Here is a 21227-nt window from a genome sequence, read left to right as displayed (position 1 = left end):
ATATGGGTAGACATAGCTGACACATGACAAAGTGGCTGTTAAATTTCAGACTGGCATTGGAAAGAATAGTGGAGTCAGATAAAAGGATTGTTTTTTCTTTACTGATGTTGCGAACTTGAGTCAAGAACAAAGGAAGTGGATTCTAAAACAGTATACCTACTTTTTGGGCCACCCTGTATAATGTTTCAAAGGAATACTGCTGCAAAACTCTGAGACCCAAGATGATGTTGTTGTTGTTGTTGTTGATGATGATGATGATGATGATGATAATTTACCTGCCCTTTACTCTGAGATCCTAAGATTCAAAAGTCATCATCTGATGGCCCTGAGGTTTAAACGTGGCACCCATTGAATGGTCTCCAAAGTCTGGCAACTCTATCTATCATCACACTTCCAAAACTATGAAAGCCTTGTGTTATTTTCTCTCTCTAACCTTTCGTAACAGAAGTGAGCTTGCTATTTGTTTATCTTTCAGTATCTTTGAATGTAGGAAATATTGGGAGTATTAGAACTGCTACATTCATATGCTCTATTAACGCTCTATTTGAAGTCAAAATTATGACAGACTGTGCTACATAAATCCATTTCATATATCCTGGGCTTATTATGTTCTGCTTTTCTGGAGGTGGAAGCAAAGGAACTATTATGATATCAGCTTCACAAGTGTTAAATTGCCTCTGTCAAAGTCTGCCGCAGACAGCATCACCTATCAAACTGGGTTTGTTAAGGAATAGCAGTTTCTTCGCCTTACCAAGGTTTCTTTATTTTATATTTGCACTCCTACCACATGGCCTTAAAAGCCCTCAGATCTGCTTGAACATAAAAAAAGTAAAGCACCAATTTTGTAAAAATCAAATCTATTAAATCTGCACTACCTCAACTGTGCAATCAGCTCCATGGATACCCCGGGGAACATCAGGTGTTGTAGCATAAATGAAGTTAAGGGAGTGAAGATTTTGGCGGCAGCAGCGGATTGGAGACCACTAGGAACCTTGTGCACAGGCAGAATATATATATCCCCTATATATATGCCCTCAAAATAACAAGCAAGCAATATCACTAGGGAGGGTAAACCTGTCAATTTCAATTTGTTTTTACACTGCTGTGTTCTTCTTAATAAGAAATGGTCTACTATATTCTGAAACACTGGCAGTTTTTAGACCATTTTTTAAGGGTAGCCTTAAAAATCTTCTTCTACTTGACCTTATGTGACATATGAGGAATTATTTCCTCTTTTTTTGTATTTATGTAAAAAAAATTCCATTTTAATCCTGATTCGCCAAATTTTAATAAAATCTTAACAATGAAAAATAAAGAAAAATGAACACTGGCAGCCAAAGCTCTATCATACAGCAACCTTTCAGTCGTCCTGCTTTTCTGTTAGACCACTTTGTAGCAAACAAACAAAACAGCTTCACAGCATGTGAAAGACTGAGCTGCGTTTCCCAAACTCGTTTTCTGTTTCGGCATCACCACTTCTTATGTTTACCCTTCTTTGAATCCTAGTTCAAATTGATTTTTGTGGGGGATTTTTTCAGGAACAGGGGTACAAAAATAATGACTCCAAGCACACCACGCTATTCACATAGACTTGAGATGTTTATGGCAGTGAGAGAAGATGTTTGCCTCAAGCGCAAGGAGGCAATCGAGTGTCGCTCCCTGTCACCGATGGATTAGTTCAATTCTTGGTTCTGATCCCGAAGCAAATTTTCCATTCCTAATGGCACTCACGCCTGCCAGCTTTATTTATTTGAACCTCTCAGCTGCTTCCTGTGTATTTCAGTTGGCATGAATGTAGAGTGAGATGTAAAAACACACACACACATATACAACTTGGCTGTTTTTTTTAAAGAATATAACTGGCAGTGCTTATCAGTGTTTCTCATTTCAATTCCAATGGAATATATAGGTGGGATATATGAAGCTGCCTTATCCTGGACAGACCATTGGCTAATCTATTTTTTATTTTCTTATAAATATTTTTTTATTAATTTTCAATTACATCTATCTAATTTAAGCCACTGCTAACATTGTTGTTGTTGTTTAGTCATTTAGTCGTGTCCGACTCTTTGTGACCTCATGGACCAGAGCACGCCAGGCACTCCTGTCTTCCAATGCCTCCTGCAGTTTGGTCAAATATTTTTTTTTTTATAAAATTTTTATTGGTTTTATAAAGTTTTAAATAACAAACAAACACTTAAATAAACAAACATACATGTATAGTTTCGTCACCTATTTTCATAAACCTCTTTTCTTGGACTTCCCCATACCCCCCCTTTCTGCATCCCAATGTCCAAAGTTTTATAGCAACTCCCAATTGTTACTCTCGGCCTCCGTCATCTTAGTCCTCTCTATATTCTGGCCTTGTGTCACTGTATCCCTTTGTTTCTAAAAACCAGAACACTTTAACATTCATTAAGTTTATAATAGTCCTTAAGATAGCTTTTAAATTTTCTCCATTCTTCTTCCACCGTCTCTGTTCGTTGATCGCGGATTCTGCCTGTCATCTCGGCCAATGTCATATAGTCCATCACTTTCATCTGCCATTCTTCCAGAGTGGGTAGATCTTGTGTCTTCCAGTACTTCGCGATAAGTATTCTTGCTGCTGTTGTAGCATACATAAAGAAAGTTCTATCCCTCTTTGACACCAATTGGCCGACAATGCCCAGGAGAAAGGCTCTGGTTTTTTAGGAAAAGTACATTTAAGTACCTTTTTCATTTCATTATAGATCATTTCCCAGAAAGCCTTAATCTTTGGGCATGTCCACCAAAGGTGGTAGAAGGTACCTTCAGTCTCTTTACATTTCCAACATTTGTTATCGGGCAAATGATAAATTTTTGCCAGCTTGACTGGGGTCATGTACCACCTGTATACCATTTTCATAATATTTTCCTTTAAGGCATTACATGCCGTAAATTTGATACCGGTGTTCCATAACCATTCCCAGTCAGCTGACATGATGTTATGACCAACATCCTGTGCCCACTTAATCATAGCTGATTTGACTGTTTCGTCCTGTGTATTCCATTTCAGCAACAAGTTATACATTCTAGATAAATTCTTAGTACTGGGTTCTAGCAATTCAATTTCTAGTTTTGATTTTTCCCTCTGGAAGCCAATTTTCCTGTCCTGTTTGAAAAATTCCATTATTTGATGATATTGAAACCAATTTTGTACCTTATGTTTCAATTTCTCATGACTTTGCAATTTGAACTTATCTCCATCCTGTTCCAAAATTTCCCAATACTTCGGCCATCCGACCTCCATATTGAGTTTCTTCACTGCCTTGGCCTCCACTGGTGACACCCATCTAGGGGTTTTGTTTTCCAACAGATCTTTGTATCTTATCCAAACATTGAACAATGCTTTTCTAACAATGTGGTTTTTAAAGGCACTGTTAACTTTGTCGTACCATAGATATGCATGCCAACCAAAAGCATTATTGAAACCTTCCAGATCTAAGATGTCTGTATTTTCGAGGAGCATCCATTCTTTCAGCCAGCAAAATGCTGTTGCCTCATAGTACAATTTCAAGTCCGGCAGGGCAAAACCCCCTCTTTCTTTAGCATCTGTCAATATTTTAAATTTGATTCTGGGCTTTTTGCCCTGCCAGTTTGGTCAAATATTGTCCATGGAGTTTTCTTGGCAGGGATTCTGGAGTGGCTTGCCAGTTCCTGCTCCAGGTGGATCACATTGGTCAAAACTCTCCACTATGACCTGTCCATCTTGGGTGACCCTGCGCGGCATAGCTCATAGCTTCTCTGAGTTATTCAAGCCCCTTCGCCATGGCAAGCCAGTGATCCATGAAGGGGATTCCAACATTACCAAATCCATGTGATCCATGAAGGGGATTCCAACATTACCAAATTACAATTACAGTTCAAAAATAAACCAACTGATAAGCCAATTATGCTTTTTAGATGGCCTCCCAGGTACTAGATTTCAAGGTAAGATAAATTAATTTAATTTTGCTTCTGAAATCTTATTTAATCCAATTACATTTCAATCTTAATCTAGATCCATCCCTGACAGCAGCCTTCCAGGGCTCCTATTTGGAGACACCAGAGATCAATGGGGGGGGCCAACAATGCTCCTCTTGCTTTCCACTTTGGAAGTCGCTTCCCCCAATATTTTTGCAAGTTGGCACCTTTCTCCCTCCCTCCCTTGGGCAGCCACCTCCCCTCCAGCCGGGCACTGCCCTCTTTCCCCTGCTTGCCTCCCAGCTTTCGGTGATATTTCCAAGCCTGTCTGATCCGAAGCAGCTGGGAAGAAGCAGGCGGGCCGGCCAGTAGGAGAGACAGCTTGATTGTGTACTATGATATTCCAATAGATTATTGAATATGACTTTAGAAATCATTCCATTTTAAAGTTACGTTTTATTCTGACGTTTTGTATCGTATAAGATTGTTATAAGGTGTGTGTTCTCTGTTGTATATCTTGTTGCTGCAAACCGCCTTGTAATTGAGAAAGGTGGCATACAAATTAATTGAGAAAGGTGGCATACAAATTAATTGAGAAAGGTGGCATACAAATTAAAAGTGAAATGAAAACAAGAAAATGGTAGGAGAGGCGAGCAGGAGAGTGAGCAAGGGGTGGGGAGGAAGCAGGTAGAAGCTTTTTGCACAGTGGGCAAAAAGAAGAAGAAGAGGAGGAGGAGGAGGACAAGGAGGACGAGGAGGAGGAGTTTGGACTTGATATCCTGCCTTTCACTCCCCTTAAGGAGTTTCAAAGTGGCTAACAATCTCCTTTCCCTTCCTCCCCCACAACAAACACTCTGTGAGGTGAGTGAGGTTGAGAGACTTCAGAGAAGTGTGACTGGCCCAAGGTCACCCAGCAGCTGCATGTGGAGGAGCGGGGAAGCGAACCCGGTTCACCAGATTACAAGTCCACCGCTCTTAACCACTACACCACACTGGCAAGAGGGCAAGGCGGAAGGAGAGGCCTGTGCCCAGTTGTAAATGACAGGTGAAGGGGCACTCTGCAGAAGGGCAGGGAGTTTGGAAGAAGTGCAGGTGGGGGGCAGGGGCCCCCCAATATTTTGTTCCCCATCCCCAAATATCCATGTATGGCTCTGGGCAGACTCTTTCAGTTTCTCGTTCTTGTTCAGCACACTTTTCTTTCAGGGCTGAACTATGCGATGGCACATTTGCTTATCAGGTTTGCTTAAAAGGTACCGTATCGCCTGTGCCCTGTCTAAAATGGAAGCTCCCTTTATTTGCTTTGCAAACACCGCTCATGGAGCATTAGACGCAAGCTCAAAATTGGCATTGCCAGGCGATCCTCTGCACTCCATGTGGCTGACTATATTATGGGTTGTGTCACCGCAGTCCCTGTCCCTCTCACCCAGAGCTCCCATAACAACCAGTCACGACCTCTTTCAGATTGTTCTGCTTAAATGCGCAAACTCTAAAGGAAGCTGCTGCACTCTCCGCCTCCCCTCGCTAACGCATGGAGATTTCAATATTGTTCCAGCAAATTCACTGTCAAGAGCCTGACAGGTGTAATCTTTTCGTCTCTCTATGGGGCTAAAATTGTACCTTGCATAACTGTCCGGCGCTGTCTATTATGACCAAGATTACAGCGTATGCAGAGATGCAAAAATAAAAGCCGCCAGCCGCTTCTGGAGATAACCTACTGGCACATAACAAAGAGACTTTCTTGTCTGAGGAGTTGGTGCTTTAACTAAAAAAAAAGCAACCTAATTTATGAGGTGGCCTGGAGTTCCTTCCCTTCATGCACATTGCTCAAAACTGCAAACATCATATATTTTTTATCATGTGTCGCTGCTGGTGTCCCAGGTGGCAGCAGTTGTAACTGTTCCTTCTAGTCAAGGCTTTAGCCTCAGTCATTCATGCTTTGGTAAACTCTCCTATTGATTATAGCAACATGCTTCACCTGGGGTTACTTTTTAAGACGGTTTGGAAACTTCAGCTAGTGTAGAAGGCTGAGACTTTTGATAAGGACAGACTTCAGGAAGCCCATGCTCCCTATTCTAGCTCAAGCTACACTTGTTGCAGGCAGCCATACTTGAAGACTTCGTTTCATCCACACTTTTAAGTGAACCATTTTTTATTTTTATCTTTTTGTGCCTGCTAAAAACATTCTTGTTTAGACAAGCCTTCCCAGATGCTTAGAAAGTCAAGGAGTTTTTAAGCTGTTTTAGTATTTTAACTTTTGCTATGTTTAAAGTACGGCTGTGAATTTTTCTCCCTTTTATTGCTTTATCTTTTTCTAAAACCACTTTGAGGGTTTTTACAATCAAGCAGATTATAAATTTTATGGAATGAATGAATGAATGAATGAATGATTGAATGAATGAAGCAGCCTAATTCAAACTTTCCCAACAGATCAGAATGCTCCCCCCTGCTTTGGGGGTTACTTCTTCAACTTTTGTGATACGGTGGATCACGTACTGCTGTTTTCCTGTTTTCTTAACAGAGACTTGTATAAAGAGTTGTATAAAGGGTTAATCATAATGAACTGTGCCCATGCATTCAGCCACTTATGTGACTTTCTGCTTGCGGATCAGGACAAGTTGATTGCAGCTAAAACTGCAAAAAATAATAATTAGCAAGCACCATTAAAATAAGGACAACAACAATGCCCTGAGTTTTCGATTGTGGGATCTCACCGGATCCCGGAAACCACTGCTGCAGCTGCTTCTCCTCACTTCTCCAGCAGTGAGGAGGGAGAGCACTTGTAGTTGTACCAGAAAAAATGGGAAATGGCAGCAATGGTGGCTTCTGGTGAGATCTCTCAAGAGCCCCACAAGAGCTCACAAGAGCTCTGCAAGATGTTGTGGAGCACTTGGTGAGATGTTTCCAGAAGCCAGCACTGCTTCTCCTCAGGGTACCACCTCTGGGATCCCACCACCCAAGGTGACTGTCTCAGTCTGCCTCATGGATGGGACAACTCTGTCTCCACATTTCTGATTCCCAATAACTGGCATACCTTAGCAATAGTGATGACCAGAATCTTGGATGGCTTTGACAGAGAATTAGACACTTTCAAGGAAGTTAATAGCTACTAGCTAAAGATTGAGGGCACAAGGAGAAGGGGATGACAGAGGGCGAGGTGGTTGGACAGTGTTCTCGAAGCTACCAACATGAGTCTGACCAAACTGCGGGAGGCACTGGAAGGCAGGAGTGCCTGGCGTACTCTGGTCCATGGGGTCACGAAGAGTCAGACACAACTAAACGATTAAACAACAAGAACAATGGCTCAATTCCATAGCCACTATTGTGGGCAGTCATTATTGGCATTCGTCTGTCTCAAGAGACAATGGCGTTTGCTGAAAACCACAAGAGGGGAGAGTGCTGTAGCATCCAAGTCCTCTTTGAAAGTTTCTCACAAACATCTGGTTGATCGCTGTGGACACAGAATGTTGGACTAGTTGGGCCACTCGCCTGATCCAGGAGGACTTTTTTTCTGTTCGTAATCTGGTTTAATTAACGAAGTGTAATGTGGGTGTGCTTCTACATGGTTAATGATAGGCATTTCAAAGTAGTACATTCAGTCTCCTTGCTTTCAGGTCCACCTGGGCCTCCAGGGATTGTGATTGTTGAGGAGATCACGGAGACCACGGCAACACTTTCATGGACACCGGGGGCGGACAACCACAGTCCCATCACCTCCTACAATCTTCAAGCACGGAGTCCATTTTCACTTGGTTGGCAGACAGTGAAAACAGGTGAGAGTTTGTGTCTGTGTGTGTGTGTGTGTGTGTTTAACAACATAGAAATTAAGAAACTTGAAACGGAGCTACAACGTTTTATCAATTACTTGCTTAGTTCAATCAGTTAAAAACATTTTCATCGACTAAAGGGATAAGCCCGTGTGTGTGTGTGTGTGTGTGTGTGTGTGTGTGTGTGTGTGTACTCTTCTAAGGCTGACCTTCCTGTGTGAGTGAAAATAGGGGTCTTCAAAGAGTCGTAGAATTGTAGAACTGGAAAGGATGCTGAGGCTCATCTTGTCCAACCCCCTGTGATAGAAGAATCTCAATTAAAGCATCCATGACAAATGACCATTCAACATCTGCTCAAAAACCTCCAGTGAAGGAGAGTCCACCACCTCTTGTGGGAATCCATTCCACGGTCAAACAGCTCTTACTTTCAGAAAGTTCTGTCTGATGTTTAGTCAGAATCTCGTTTCTTGTAACTTGAAGCCATTGGTTTTGTGTCCTACCCTCTGGAGCAGAAGGAAACAAGCTTGCTCCACCTTCCATGTGACAACCCTTCAGATATTCAAAGGTGGCAATCACATCACCTCTCAGTCTTCTCTTCTCCAGGCTAAATGTGATGATTTTGATCCAAACTTAACCATATTTAGAGCAGACCCATTGATAGCAATGGCACTTAAGTTAGTCATGTTTAGGGATAGGTGGATTAGCCCACTTCACTTTTGTGTCAGCCTCACCTGCTTTCAGTTACACGTCCACCACCACCCCCTTTTTTTTTGGCAATTTAGTTGTATAGCATCAGCTCCAGTGGGATTCTTGTCATCACCCTCTGGGAAGAAAGAATGATGGTGACAGCACTGAGAACTTCACTGCTCCCACTGTGCCACCAAACTGAATCACAAAACCAGCAGCTTTAAAAATGGTAAAGGAAAGGGGGGTTAGAAGGAAAAGGATAAGAAAACACACACATGCAACTGTAGGCCTCCTTCCCTGCCTCCGAATTAATTCTCCACAGAATCAATTCATCCCCTCTCCTTCTGTTTCATCTCAGAGGTTATCCCTTAAATCCCCTCCTAAATTTGGTCAACCCCCCCACAAAATGAAAGGGTTTAAGGTCAGTGAGAAAGAGGAGGATTGGTTTGAGAAGATATTGAATTATTTGGGTAGGTTTGAGCAATTTGGGGCAATTAAAATGTTAAAAGTTAAATAAACCTTGTGGATGGAGGAGTGTTAACGTATATAAAATTGTACATATGGTTGATTTGAATATGCTATTATTGATTATGCATACCCAATGTATCAGCCGCCTGGGGGGTTTCACTGTTTGTGTTTTGGTTGGTGGTAAAAAATATTAAACAAAAAAAAACCCCACAAAAGAAGGCTAACTTTCATTTAAGTCAATATTTAAATACTAATTTTATCTTAGAGGACATTCTTAAATGTATGTTTTTTAAAAAAAACCTGAAAATAGTACTTAAATCTGTATTTTTGACACATTTTAACAAGAGCTGCAATGCAACATTTGAAAAAGTTTGAAATCTATTAGTTTTAGAGCTGCAGTTTGGTCTGAGAGGTGAAAATCAGGGCAGCTTGCTTAGGAATTTGCAACTGTTGGGTTCTTCAAGCATCCCCCAGTTGCCCTACTGACAGCAGCCAGTTCTCCCAACTTCAGTTTAGCAACACTGGGAGAAGTTGTTTATGGATTGTGCTGCTTTAATGAGTCACTCTGCTTACTGGTTCTTTGTAGTTCCAGAAAACATCAGCGGTGACATGGAGTCTGCCATGGCTGTCGAGCTGAACCCGTGGGTGGAATATGAATTTAGAGTTGTCGCAACCAACAAAATTGGGACTGGAGATCCAAGCGCGCCCTCTCGAGTGATCCGGACCAAGGAAGCAGGTAAGAGCTTTGATGGGTAACAAGAACTTTGAAATGACTGTGATACATAGGCTGTGCTCACACATGGGGTTTGTTCTGCTACTTTTACTATTTATAATGCTACAGATTCTGTTGAGATCCCCAACGTTCCTTATCCACTGCAGTACCCATGTTGCATTATGGGACTGAGGCTTTTAAAAATCAATATGCCACGAGTAATGAGATCAATAGCGGGAGTTGCTTTGAGGGCCTGAAATGTGGAACACAGATATTTTAATCAGAAAGTAATGTGTGAAATGTTTTCTGAACTGTGAGGCTCCAAAACGTAGGGGGGCCTAGCAGGTAAGCCTGCAGAGTATTCCTTCAAAAACTGGCTCATGCGTTGGCGCCTTCCAAATAATACGTTGTTGCTTTAATAAATTTATATTAGATTTTAACAGTTGGTTTCATTCAATTAGCTTTGCTCTCGTTCCTAGACAATTACGCACCTGATACATTGAAATGCAGCACATTCTGGCTTGCCTGCTTATCGGTGTGACGTATTAACAAGGCGTTAGTAACTCAAGGCTGGTTTTTACGATGTGCCTGCCATGTAGAAACTGCCAGAAACCCACTTTCGTGTGGCCGAGAGCTCCCTGTGCAAAAGCTGGTCACCCCTGTCGTGCTATTCTTGTTTTCTGGGTTATATTTTTTCGAAACTTGCTTTATGTTTTCTGTTCTTGATTATGTTGGGGCTTTTGTTTTTCATTTTGCTGCACTGAATTTTGCTTCATGTGTTTCTATCCTGGAGAATGGTCCTGAGGTTCCCATGTCGATTCGACTGTTCAAACGAAGCAGATCTGGAAGGGACTATAGCAAGCTGCCTTAGGCCTAGTCAGATCACTGGTCCATCAAGCTCAATACTCAGGGACGCGGACTTATAAAAAATATTGGGGGGGGCCCGGGAAAGCTCATGAATAATAAATAAGCTCATGAATATGCAAATAAAGTGGCGCCGCCTCCTCGTGAGCGAATAGGGGAGAGCGTGCTGCTCCTATTAATCAGCTCCGAAGGAAATTGGGTGGAGCTTTTGCTCGGGAGGGAGGGCAGGAGGCATGCAGCCCGACCCTGTGCATTTTGGGCTAGGGGAGGGGCGGCGATGGCGCTCTGCTGGAGGGGCGCCGGAGATTATTGGGGGGCGGAGCCCCCCCAAACGAATTTTTGAGGGGGCTCGGGCCCCCTCAAGCCCCATGGAGTCGGCGCCTATGTCAATACTCCCTAAACTGACCAGCGGCAACAATCCAGGATTTCAAGACAGGGTCCCCTACCTCACCCCAGGTACTACCTGGAAATGCCAGGGATTTTGTTTAGGATCTCTTAGGTTATATTTCTCATAGGAAAATCCTTGGGCTTACTTGGATTGTCAAACAAAGACACCAGCCAAGAATACGGGAGCAGAACAGCAGCCTGTAGGCCTGATCTTTATTTAAAAGACCGTTGCAGCAAGACTTCCACCCACCACATGGAAGAAGCCTCCAGCAAAGGATGGCTCCAGCTTTTATAAATTTCCCCTTATACCCAAAACACCCTTAGTGTAGCGGCAGCAAGACACGTACATGTACAGTCAATTAAAAGTTGGTTTTATTCCCAAAAAAACCATGCCACTTGTCTGGAGCTCTCTGCCCCTGTGACTTATGGCTACCCTGATGATGACTCAACTAAATCCTCAGCGTTGTTCCTCTTCCTCTGGAAACAACGCGTGAAAACGAATCTCTTCCGTCGCTTCTGTGATGTCAATTTCCCCTTTTCTTGTACCCCTCCTCTTCTGCACGCTGAGAGGTTTGCAAACTGGCTTGAGCAAGCTATTGTCTGCTAAGTCCTGTGTTTCTCTGGGCTGTGAACTCACCCCTGTCCTTTCCTCTGATCTTCCCATAACAAACCTCCCTTCGTCCCCTGGGCTGCTGTCCAAGTCTAGCAGCTGCTGCTGTTCGCTTGCTGGCTCCAGCCTGACACTTAGTGGAAGCATCATACATGCATCACAAATACATCATGGTTATGCATATTATGGGAGGGGGTTTCTGGCAGAAACCAGATCATCAGGTTTGCCCCATCTCTCCCTTGCCTTCCACCTCACACCCATCAAGTGATACAAAGGAAATATTTACAAGTTCCTGGGTTTCCTAGTCAGGTAATCACACTTCTTTGTCCTAACCGAGAACCTAATCCATTCCTGAGTGCTCTGCTATTGTCCACAGGATGACTACCTGTCACCCATTTGACAGTGATGATCTCTTGTGCAAGAAGCTGCTGAGTACGTGATCCCAGGTTTCAGAGCTTATGGCTGTCTTTACCCATTTCCCAAGTCCCCCCTTTGGTAGCCATCTTTTCCCTGAGTAAGATAAAGTTGGAATGGTGTCGATCCGACGTAGGGCTGATTTTATATGAATATTTGAAGGTTTTGCTGCACGAGGGAAGGTGAATACTATGTAACCTAGAAGAAGAAGAAGAAGAAGAAGAAGAAGAAGAAGAAGAAGAAGAAGAAGAAGAAGAATAATTTTATTTATATCCTGCCCTCCCCAGCCGAAGCCAGGCTCTGGGCGGCTAACAACAATAAAACAATGAGACATTGGATTCTTATCTCATTATACATGACTAAGCCATGTTTCACCTTCTCACCCCTTGCCTTTTCCTGTAAGACCTATTGCAGTCGTTAAGAGTCGTCAACAGGCTCATCTCAGCTATCTGCCAATCTCCCATTCCCACCACCCTTCTGAGTAATACCCCTCCCCACCTTCTCACTATATAGAAGGATCTGGCAACTTCTGTTTCAGTGTATCTGAAGAAGTGTGCATGCACACGAAAGCTCATACCAAGAACTAACTTAGTTGGTCTTTAAGGTGCTACTGGAAGGAATTTTTTTATTTTGACTATGACAGACCAACACGGCTACCTATCTGTAACTGGAACAATAAAACAGTACAGCAGTACAACACAACACAACACTCTAAAATCATTCATTATAAAATTAATTCAAATCAAACCACTGGCAACGATTGGGCCAGAGCTCCGTGAAGATTGCTGAAGGAGGGAGTCAGGCTGTGACTTGGCCAAAGGCCTGGTGGAACAGCTCTGTCTTGCAGGCCCTGCGGAAAGATGTCAAGTCCTGTAGGGCTCTAGTCTCTTGTGACAGAGTGTTCCACCAGATCGGAGCCACAGACGAAAAAGCCCTGGCTCTAATTGAGGCCAGCCTAACCTCTGTGGCCTGGGACCTTCAAGATGTTTTTATTTGAAGACCGTAAGTTTCTCTGTGGGACATACCAGGAGAGACGGTCCCATAGGTACAAAGATACAAAGTAGCAAAACTGTGGCAGTTTTATGGAGATATTTACAAAATTGAATGGTGTCAGTTTGGGGAAGGGTCTGGGGGTGCAGTGTCCCATTTAACTGGAAACAAGGCCCCCCCCCCGCCAACCTTTATAAAAACTCTGGTAACACATTCAATGCTAGTCCTACTCCTAGTAGATCCACTGAATTTAATGAGCATTGCTAACTTCCAATGGGTCTACTCTGAGTAGGATACAACCCTCTGCATGCTCTGTCACTGAGGTATGGCACTTCCCCAACCTGCTCCCTCTCTGGATGGAGAGCAGGATTTATATTTTAAGAAATTATAAATATACTGAACCTCCCCAGAATTCTTCAACCTTGCTGCTCGACTATAGCTCCCTCATCCCTGACCTGGCTGTCATTGATGGAAGCTGTAAGTCCAGCAACAAGGAGACCGAAGGTTAAAGAACACTGGGCTACACCAGTTCTGAAGCAAGCCGGTCACCTGACTCACATATATTTAGCGAAGCTATTTGCAGATGTCACAAGCAGGGTAAAGGCTCTTCAAGACCAGTCCAGAGCTGTCGCTGTAACACAGGAGTAGCCCACAGATGTCACTGAACTACAACTCCCAACCGCCCCAGCAAACATGTCCACAAATGCTGTAAAAAAATGTGGTTGGTTTTTCGCACCCGAAAGGGTTCTGCTGGTGTGGTTTTGGGGATACCTGGCAGTTACAGAGAGCTTCTGTCTCTTCTTTCCTTTTCGACTACAAAAGGACAAAAGGACTACAGCCGCTCCTTGCACGTTTTGCTCCATTACAGTCTAATGGGAAAGAAGGAAAAACGAGATAAAAAATACATGAGCGCCTTCTCAGAAATGCATGTTTGGAAAAGCTTTTACCACGCACGTTATGACTTAGATGGTTTCCCCCACGACATATGGGCTCACTCGGTCAAACAGAAACGGTCTATCTGCTCCTCTGATTAGCCAGGCGGTACAAATCAAAGCAGACATGGACATACAGAGAGGGCAGCTTATCTCAGGTGATAGGCTGCATCCCTGAATCCGTGTTCCTTCTACGTTTCGAACGCGTATCCTGCATTCTGTGTTTTAATGGGCCAGATGTGTTTTAGGCTGCAAGCGCTTAATTTCCACGCCACCTTGACTTATGAAATTTTCATGACACAGGTTTGCTGTGATTTGCCTTGGTAGCTCCCATGCACCCACCCGATAGCCGTTGTTTTACCAGTCAGGGCATCTTATATTTTCCTTCCGTCTTCATAATAAACATACACTCCTCAGCACATAGTCAAAGTAAAATGGGGATATTCTGTGCTTTCACACTGTGCTTCTGGTTTGGATTTTTGTTTGTGAAGGCTCAGCTATGGCTGTTCACTCCGTAACTGCAAATTAATTACTGGTAGCGACTTTATGATGACCATTCGTGAGAGGCTCAGTTTAGGAAATTCAGTCCCCAGACTAGTAATAACAGCCATCATTATTATTGATAGCATTACTCACATTTATATGCCACTCTCCTGTCACTCGGTGCACCTCAGAGCAGCCTGGTCAATACTTTTTTAAAAAAATTAATAATTTAATAAAAGTACATGACATACTTGAGAAAACAGCAACCAGAGGATTATAACAATCAAACAGGAAATCGTTAAACCATAGATTTTTCCCACACGGGCCTCAAAATATCCAACTATAAAAGAACTGAAAGAGGAATCAGCTACATATTCAATAATCTCCTCCAGTATCAGATATCTAAAGAAGAGAGTTTCTGCTGGGAATACAGAAATTGGCTATCACTAATTTAGAATAATGCTTTGTTGCTCCAGAGGGAGTATGAATCCAGTAAATGTTATGCCACATAGGGCGCCTGTTTGCCCGGCTACAACAAAGCTATAACCAGGCTCCCTGGTGAGATATTTTTTTCTTTGTTCGCTTGCTTATGTATGTACAAAGGATTTATTACATGGGGGAGTGTTCAAAAATGGCACACACATACACACCTTTATTTATTTAACAGGTTTACACACAAAAATATTTCACACCCTGAAATATACTCAGAGTCGAGAGTGGATTTCATGCTCTTTAGTGGTGAGGAGGAATGGAAGTTTCCCCAAAGTATCTGCTTTGTATACATTATTTACACATTGGGCTGCACGTGATTGGCTAATTCTGGAATTCTCCTGTAGGCCAATCAGGTTGTGGATTCACTTCCATCTGGAGCTGGATTGGGTGGCTCCTGCACACCAATCATACTGCTGCATTGTTCTAGGACCAATCAGATAGCTGCATTCTGAATCCTATTGTTCTAGGACCAATCAGACTGCTGCATTTTGGATCCTATTGTTCTAGGACCAATCAGACTGCTGCATTTTGGATCCTATTCAACTCAGTACATAACACACCTGCAGTTTGAAGTGGTACAGTCCATGCTACCAGTTCCATATTCTTCTGCCTATAGACCAGGTCAGGAACGTGGCCCCCCCAGAGCACAGGGGATGAGTTAGACTCAGAGACTGAACTAAGTTAATGAGGGACCAATTCTGCTCATGAGAACTGCCTGTCAGAATCGAGAAAGGGCACTTTGACACCACCACCCCTTTTTGAAGAGGACTCTATTAGCTCTCAAGGAGAGGAAGAGTTGGAAGGCAGCCAGAGTGTTGCTAGGCAATCAGCAAATAAGCAGAGGTCTGAGTCTGGGTTGAGTGAGAATGAGGAGGAGGGGGGAGGTCAGCCTCTCAGTCCCAAATCCATGCATTTGGATAAAATCAAAGGGCAACGAAAGAGCAGGAGGGGAAAGGCAGGAGTATGGCATCCTTCCTGTTGTGGGAGGAGCAAAACTTCAGACTGACCAACAAATGTAATTGTGAACAGGCGAAATGCTGAGCTCTGGGTGTGTCTTTTGTAAATAAACCTTCATAAAAACTGAAGAGCCTATCAGAAGAGTCCTTCTTCTGATAGGAGCTTGCTTATCTGCTAGAGATCATTACAGACCAGGCCTCAAAATGTCCTGTAAAACACAGCCAACAATGCTCCCCATGAGATGTGCATTGCAGAGCAGGGGTGGGGAGCCCACTGCCCTCTCATGAGTCCCAGTATGGCCCATGATTAGCAATGTTGGGAACTGAGGTCCAATAACATCTAGAGAACCACATTCCTGTTGCTGAGGAACATCACAAAAGTCATCATTCGGGAATCTTGCCTGTCAGCACTGAACATCTGGAGAAGGATCCCTTATAAACCTGTGAAGAAGCCATTCTCGGCGGTGGATATCGTGGGTAGGGCTGCATTGCTCTCCTGGCTTCCCAAACCCCTCGTGCCACTGCCGCTTGCCAGGAAGGAAAGGGGTGAGGCAGCAGGGAGCTCAGCATGGTGCAAGCATCGCAGCAGGAGCATCATTTTGGCTCTGCCACCACTTTCCATACTGTCTACACTGACCTGTTGTGGTTCTCCAGAATTTCAGGTGGAGCACATTGCCATCCCTACCTGTAGATGCTGGGCATTCTGCATGCGAAACAAATGGTCAGCTGCTGAGCCATGGACCTTCCCCAAAGGAAGGAGGATAGACAGATAATAGATGGGTTGAGATCCTGGAATAATCTCATCGGGAGCCTGAAGAATCCTGGGTCTGGATGGACTAGTGTCTAGAGATAATTCTGAGGTTGTTAATTCTCTAGTCTTAAGTTTTCTGCACTGGGTTTTTCACGATGAGTTGTAAACAAGAAATAGTTCAGTTATTAGAAGCAGTCTGATAACAGCTACTGATCTCCCATAGCCAATAGTTACAGTTGCCAACTACTGAAAAAGAAAATTGGAATATTTGAGCAGGGCCTGAAGAGGGGAATTCAGAATAGATTCTGTGGTGGAGCCTGGCAGTAAAGCTGTGTGGAATGGAGCAAATGAAGGGGCACAGCTCAGGCCTAGACAGGACCTAAAACTGTCTGTTCACTTAAAAGGTTTTTTAAAAGAAAACTCATTTTCATTTTTTTTCTTTTTTATAAATTTATTTATTTGGTTTTTCAATTTTAAGTTTTACAATCACAGATCCAACATACATAATAAAAACAAAATTCCAAAGAATCTCCTGGACCTCCCCTCCTCCTGTTTGTGGGTCCTATTGTTAGTCATTTCCTCCTGCATCTTTTATAATAATTCATATCTTTTACAACTCCATTATATCCAAAATTCACCATTGAACTACAAGTGTTATTCCATTCCTACTAACGATTTTAACTGTTTACAATGGTTTTTAAGATAAATTATAAATTCCCCCCGTTCCTTATTAAAATTGTGGTCTTCCTGATTTCTGATTCTTCCGGTCATTTTTGCCATTTCAGCATAATCCATCAACTTGGTCTGCCATTCTTCTCTGGTCGGGACTTTATCTTCTTTCCATCTCTGGGCAAAAAGAAAACTCATTTTCACCAGTACAGCACAAAACCTTGCATGCAGAATGCCCTAGGATCATGTTTCCGGTGATGGAAATAACTCGCGTGCTCTCTCTCTGAGTCCCTCCTCTCTGGTCCTGCCCCCGAACATCTCTTTATTACAGCTTATACTAGCGTAAGATCCCCTGGGCTTCAATCAGCTGGCTAGGTCCCAGCTGAACCACAATGCGGTTGAATCAAGGATGAGGCAGTTAAGCCTCCATAGCCTGGTTGTCCCAGGAGCCTTGTAGCTCTGCTGGAGATCCACTAGATCCTAACCTGCTCAACCTAGCAGATCTTGCTTCCTTAATATCTTACCATTTCACACAATGATGTCTGTGGCGGCTACCAACAAATAAAATAAAATATAACATAAAGCAGCCCTATAAAATATTAAGAGCATGCTAAACAAGCTGATTGGTTTTTTAAAAAGCCAGATCAATAAAACAGCCAGTTTCGATGCTGCTATTAGTATTATGTTACTTTTCCAAATTATTTTTATTACTGTTATTAATTCATCATCGCATCATCGTAACTTTTACAAACTCCTATCCCCTCTTTGGGTGAAGGCAGCTCTGACTCCATCGCTTCTGGCTCACATGCATATTTTACAGGTCTACGAAGTTAGAAAAAGAGCCCAGAACATGAATTTAAACATGCAAGACATCCCGCTAAAGCAGTTGGGCATTTGAAGCCTTGGGGCACGGCATCAATTACATTATCTATTCATGGGGAAGTAAGAGTCGAAATTGAGTAGAATCAGAGTTTACCCTGCTAATCATGCATGCACACTGGATTCCATGAGCTAATAAGCTGGTGACATTTATCAGTAGCCGCATATGTGCAGGAATTAAGGAGGGCAAAGAGAAAGCCTGATTCAAAATTAGATCTTCCAAGGAATAAAATGGTGGAATAATGAGCTGCTTCAGACCAGCTTGTTTTTGTTTGTTCTTTATCTGGATGAGGGTGGTTTTAATTTTTTCCACCTATTTTTGTAAACGCGGACATGTCTCATTTTGCAATGCAGATGATGATCGGGCAAACCATTCTTACCCACCCGAAAAGCCCTATCTCAACATCAAGATTATTCTTCCAGTTTAATCCGAACTTGGACTGTTCTGAAAATACAATCAAACAAAAACAGGCTGCTAATTTAGATAAGGGTTTAACTCAAGCTGACCAGGTATTGGTCTTAAGCCGTGCTACAAATTTCTAAAGGCATTTCTGATTGAACCCCACAACAAAAAGAACTCACTTGCACTCAAGTTCCCTGTGGCTGGATTGATATATATCTGTGTGTTTAGTTTGTGGAGGTTTCTGTTCTCTTGAAGGACTGTTGCAGCACAGGCAGGCATTCGTTTGTTTCATATGAACTCTCTTTGCGGGACTTCCGGCAATTCAGTCTTCTTCCAAACTCTCAGCTCTCCATGCCAGCAATATGGAAATAATAATTCTGACATTTTTTGCAGGGGCTGTTGAGAGACTGGCATACATTGCAACAGGGCCTTGTTTCCAAACCAAAATCAGTTGTCCCCACTCTGGAATTTAAAGTTATTCAGAGTCAACTGAGCAAACCCTCCTATAAAGGAACCTCTGAATTGTTTGGAACAGAGGTGTTTGTAGAGTCACTTAAAAAATGCAGATGGAGTCCAGAGAGAAAAGGGACTGGTAACATGGTAGTAGCTCTGCTGCGGGACACGTCATGCTCCTTCTGGGGTAGTTTGTCCATCTTTGGTCCCCACCCTGCACTCAGCTCTCACCTGTGGCTTCTAGAAGCTGTCAGCATCCAACAGAGGCTGCACCCCGGGAAATGGCTTTGACTAGCTGGCTAAACCAGGTGAAGGTAGCCAATGGGTCTCAAACCCTTGGTGAGTTAGGGATTACCCCTGCATGCCAAAACAGACTCTGGAGGATTGAGTGGATGAGACCAATAGTGGGTCCAATGGTCAAGAAGGAGGCTTCTGCCCATGCTGTGGAAGTGAGAGGGAGATGGGGCTCATCAACTTGAGAAGGTAGCTCATCTAGGAGAAGGAAAACTCTGACCCTAAACCTCCACTGCCTTGCGGGATATCTTCAGGAGAAGAAAACTCTATGCAAATCAAGAATGGAGTCCCTAAGATGGTTGGATGGTGCCTTGTATGCCTCCTTTGGGCAACTCCTGCAGCCTAGCTGGTGCCAAACATATTGCTCTGTTTTCCTTTGTACCACATCGGTCTTGTGGTCTGGACAGCCAAGGACCTCTATACACACTACCCAGTCTTGTGTCCTGGGGAGGTCAGTTTGGTGCTGCTAATGCAGTGGTTTGACTTCACCCCCAGAAGCACACTCCATTGTCTCTTGAGACAGACGGAGGCCAGCAACAAGCCAACATAGTGCCCTGTAGATGCTATTATCCTACAGCTCCCAACATCCATTGGCCATGTTGACTGAGGCTGATGAGAATTGTGGTCAGTAATATTTGAAGGGCACCATATTGACTGCCGCTGGCCTACGAAGTAATACTTGGTAACATGGCCTTAGTGGAAGATGAGGCAAAAGCCCCTAAGATGCAAACTTGTCATTTAAAATTGAAATTAAATGTACTTCAGGAAATCAGTGTTTGCATTGCATTAAAAGGAAGGGAAAGGGGGAAATGTGTTCAGATACTGGCAACGCATAGGAATTGCATTTCAAGCTCCCTACGATGCAATGCGTGATATATGAACTAGATTCTGTAATCTTCACACACACACACCCCACTCCCTGCTGTTTTCCACTTGTTCAGATATGTTGGACCAACTCCTTTGGAAAGAAGTGACACATTTTCACATCTAATTCCAGAAGAGATGAGATGGGAAACGTCTGCCTAGGAGGGTGTGAACTTCAGCGGTGCCCTTTCATACCATGAAAGGGTTTTCGTTTAACATTTGTCGGCTTCTCTGATGTGTACCGCAAAGCGAAAAGGAAATAAATAAATAAATAAGATACAAAGGAAAAGGAAATGATGACAACAAATAAATTCAAGAGTCTGCTGAATCGCCAGGACGCTTTAGTCCATTCATCAGGAAAGCTTTGTCAAGCTGTTGACATTCCTGTTTTCTTAACTGAGATCAAGCCCCATGAAGAAAAGGGGCTTTAACCACAACGCAACACTTAGCATCATGCACACAGGTGCGCACACATAAATAAACGTCCACTTTGCAGGCACCTGGCTACTGCAAGCTATTCCCCCTTAGGACGCATGCCTCTGTGGATGCTTTCAGACTCACGATGCCGGGCAGAGGGGTGGAGGAAAAAATTGATTTTGTCTGAATTTTAACGAGAAAGCTTCTAATTTGGGAGGGTGCAGGGCAGATGAGAGGAAGAACATGCCGTTGTGCAAGGAATTGCGCTGATGGAAGAAGAGACTTAGTGCTCCTTTGGATAGAACCCAATGTGTATTATTATTATTATTATTATTATTATTATTATTATTATTATTATTATTATTATTTCTATTTCTATTTCTATTATTTCTATTTCTATTTCTATTTCTATTTCTGTTCTGTTATTTCTGTTATTTCTGTTATTTCTGTTATTTCTATTTCTATTATTTCTTTATTACGTGCCCTTCACCATCAGATCCCTGAGAAGTTTACAACCATTTAAAAGTCAATATTAAGAACAGTTTAAAGCAAATGACAATCACGGAAATAGAGTGGTTCCTGGAAATAATATACCAACCTGCATTCTTTTCAGGAAAACTGCTGGCAAAGAAAATGCATGTTACTCAGAATGGCACACAAAGATGTACTCGTTAAGATAAATTTGAACCAAAATACCGATGAATTTTTGTGAGGATTCAAGCGAATAACCTGAACTGTGGGGAACTGAATTTAAGACTTTAAAAACAAGAAACTTACACAACCCGAACTGATGACCCCATCCAGCTAGGGATGGATG

The 21227-nt window shown here is 42.9% G+C and overlaps 1 protein-coding gene across 3 annotated transcripts in view; it reads left to right on the top strand.

The window, feature by feature from the left end:
* The window catches only part of CNTN5 (contactin 5), a 666148-nt gene that overhangs the window by 614331 nt on the left and 30590 nt on the right, over positions 1 to 21227 (top strand). For all 3 annotated transcript variants that reach the window (XM_081197615.1, XM_081197616.1, XM_081197617.1), the window contains 2 exons: positions 7533 to 7691; positions 9427 to 9576. In XM_081197615.1, the coding sequence (XP_081053741.1) occupies positions 7533 to 7691; positions 9427 to 9576 (309 nt within the window). The remainder of the gene's footprint in view (positions 1 to 7532; positions 7692 to 9426; positions 9577 to 21227) is intronic.

The sequence above is a fragment of the Podarcis bocagei genome (assembly GCF_964188305.1).
Source record: "Podarcis bocagei genome assembly, chromosome: 6".
Lineage (NCBI taxonomy): Eukaryota > Metazoa > Chordata > Lepidosauria > Squamata > Lacertidae > Podarcis > Podarcis bocagei.
The sequence above is the reverse complement of the archived record's forward strand: the minus strand, read 5'-3'. Positions and strand labels throughout refer to the sequence as shown.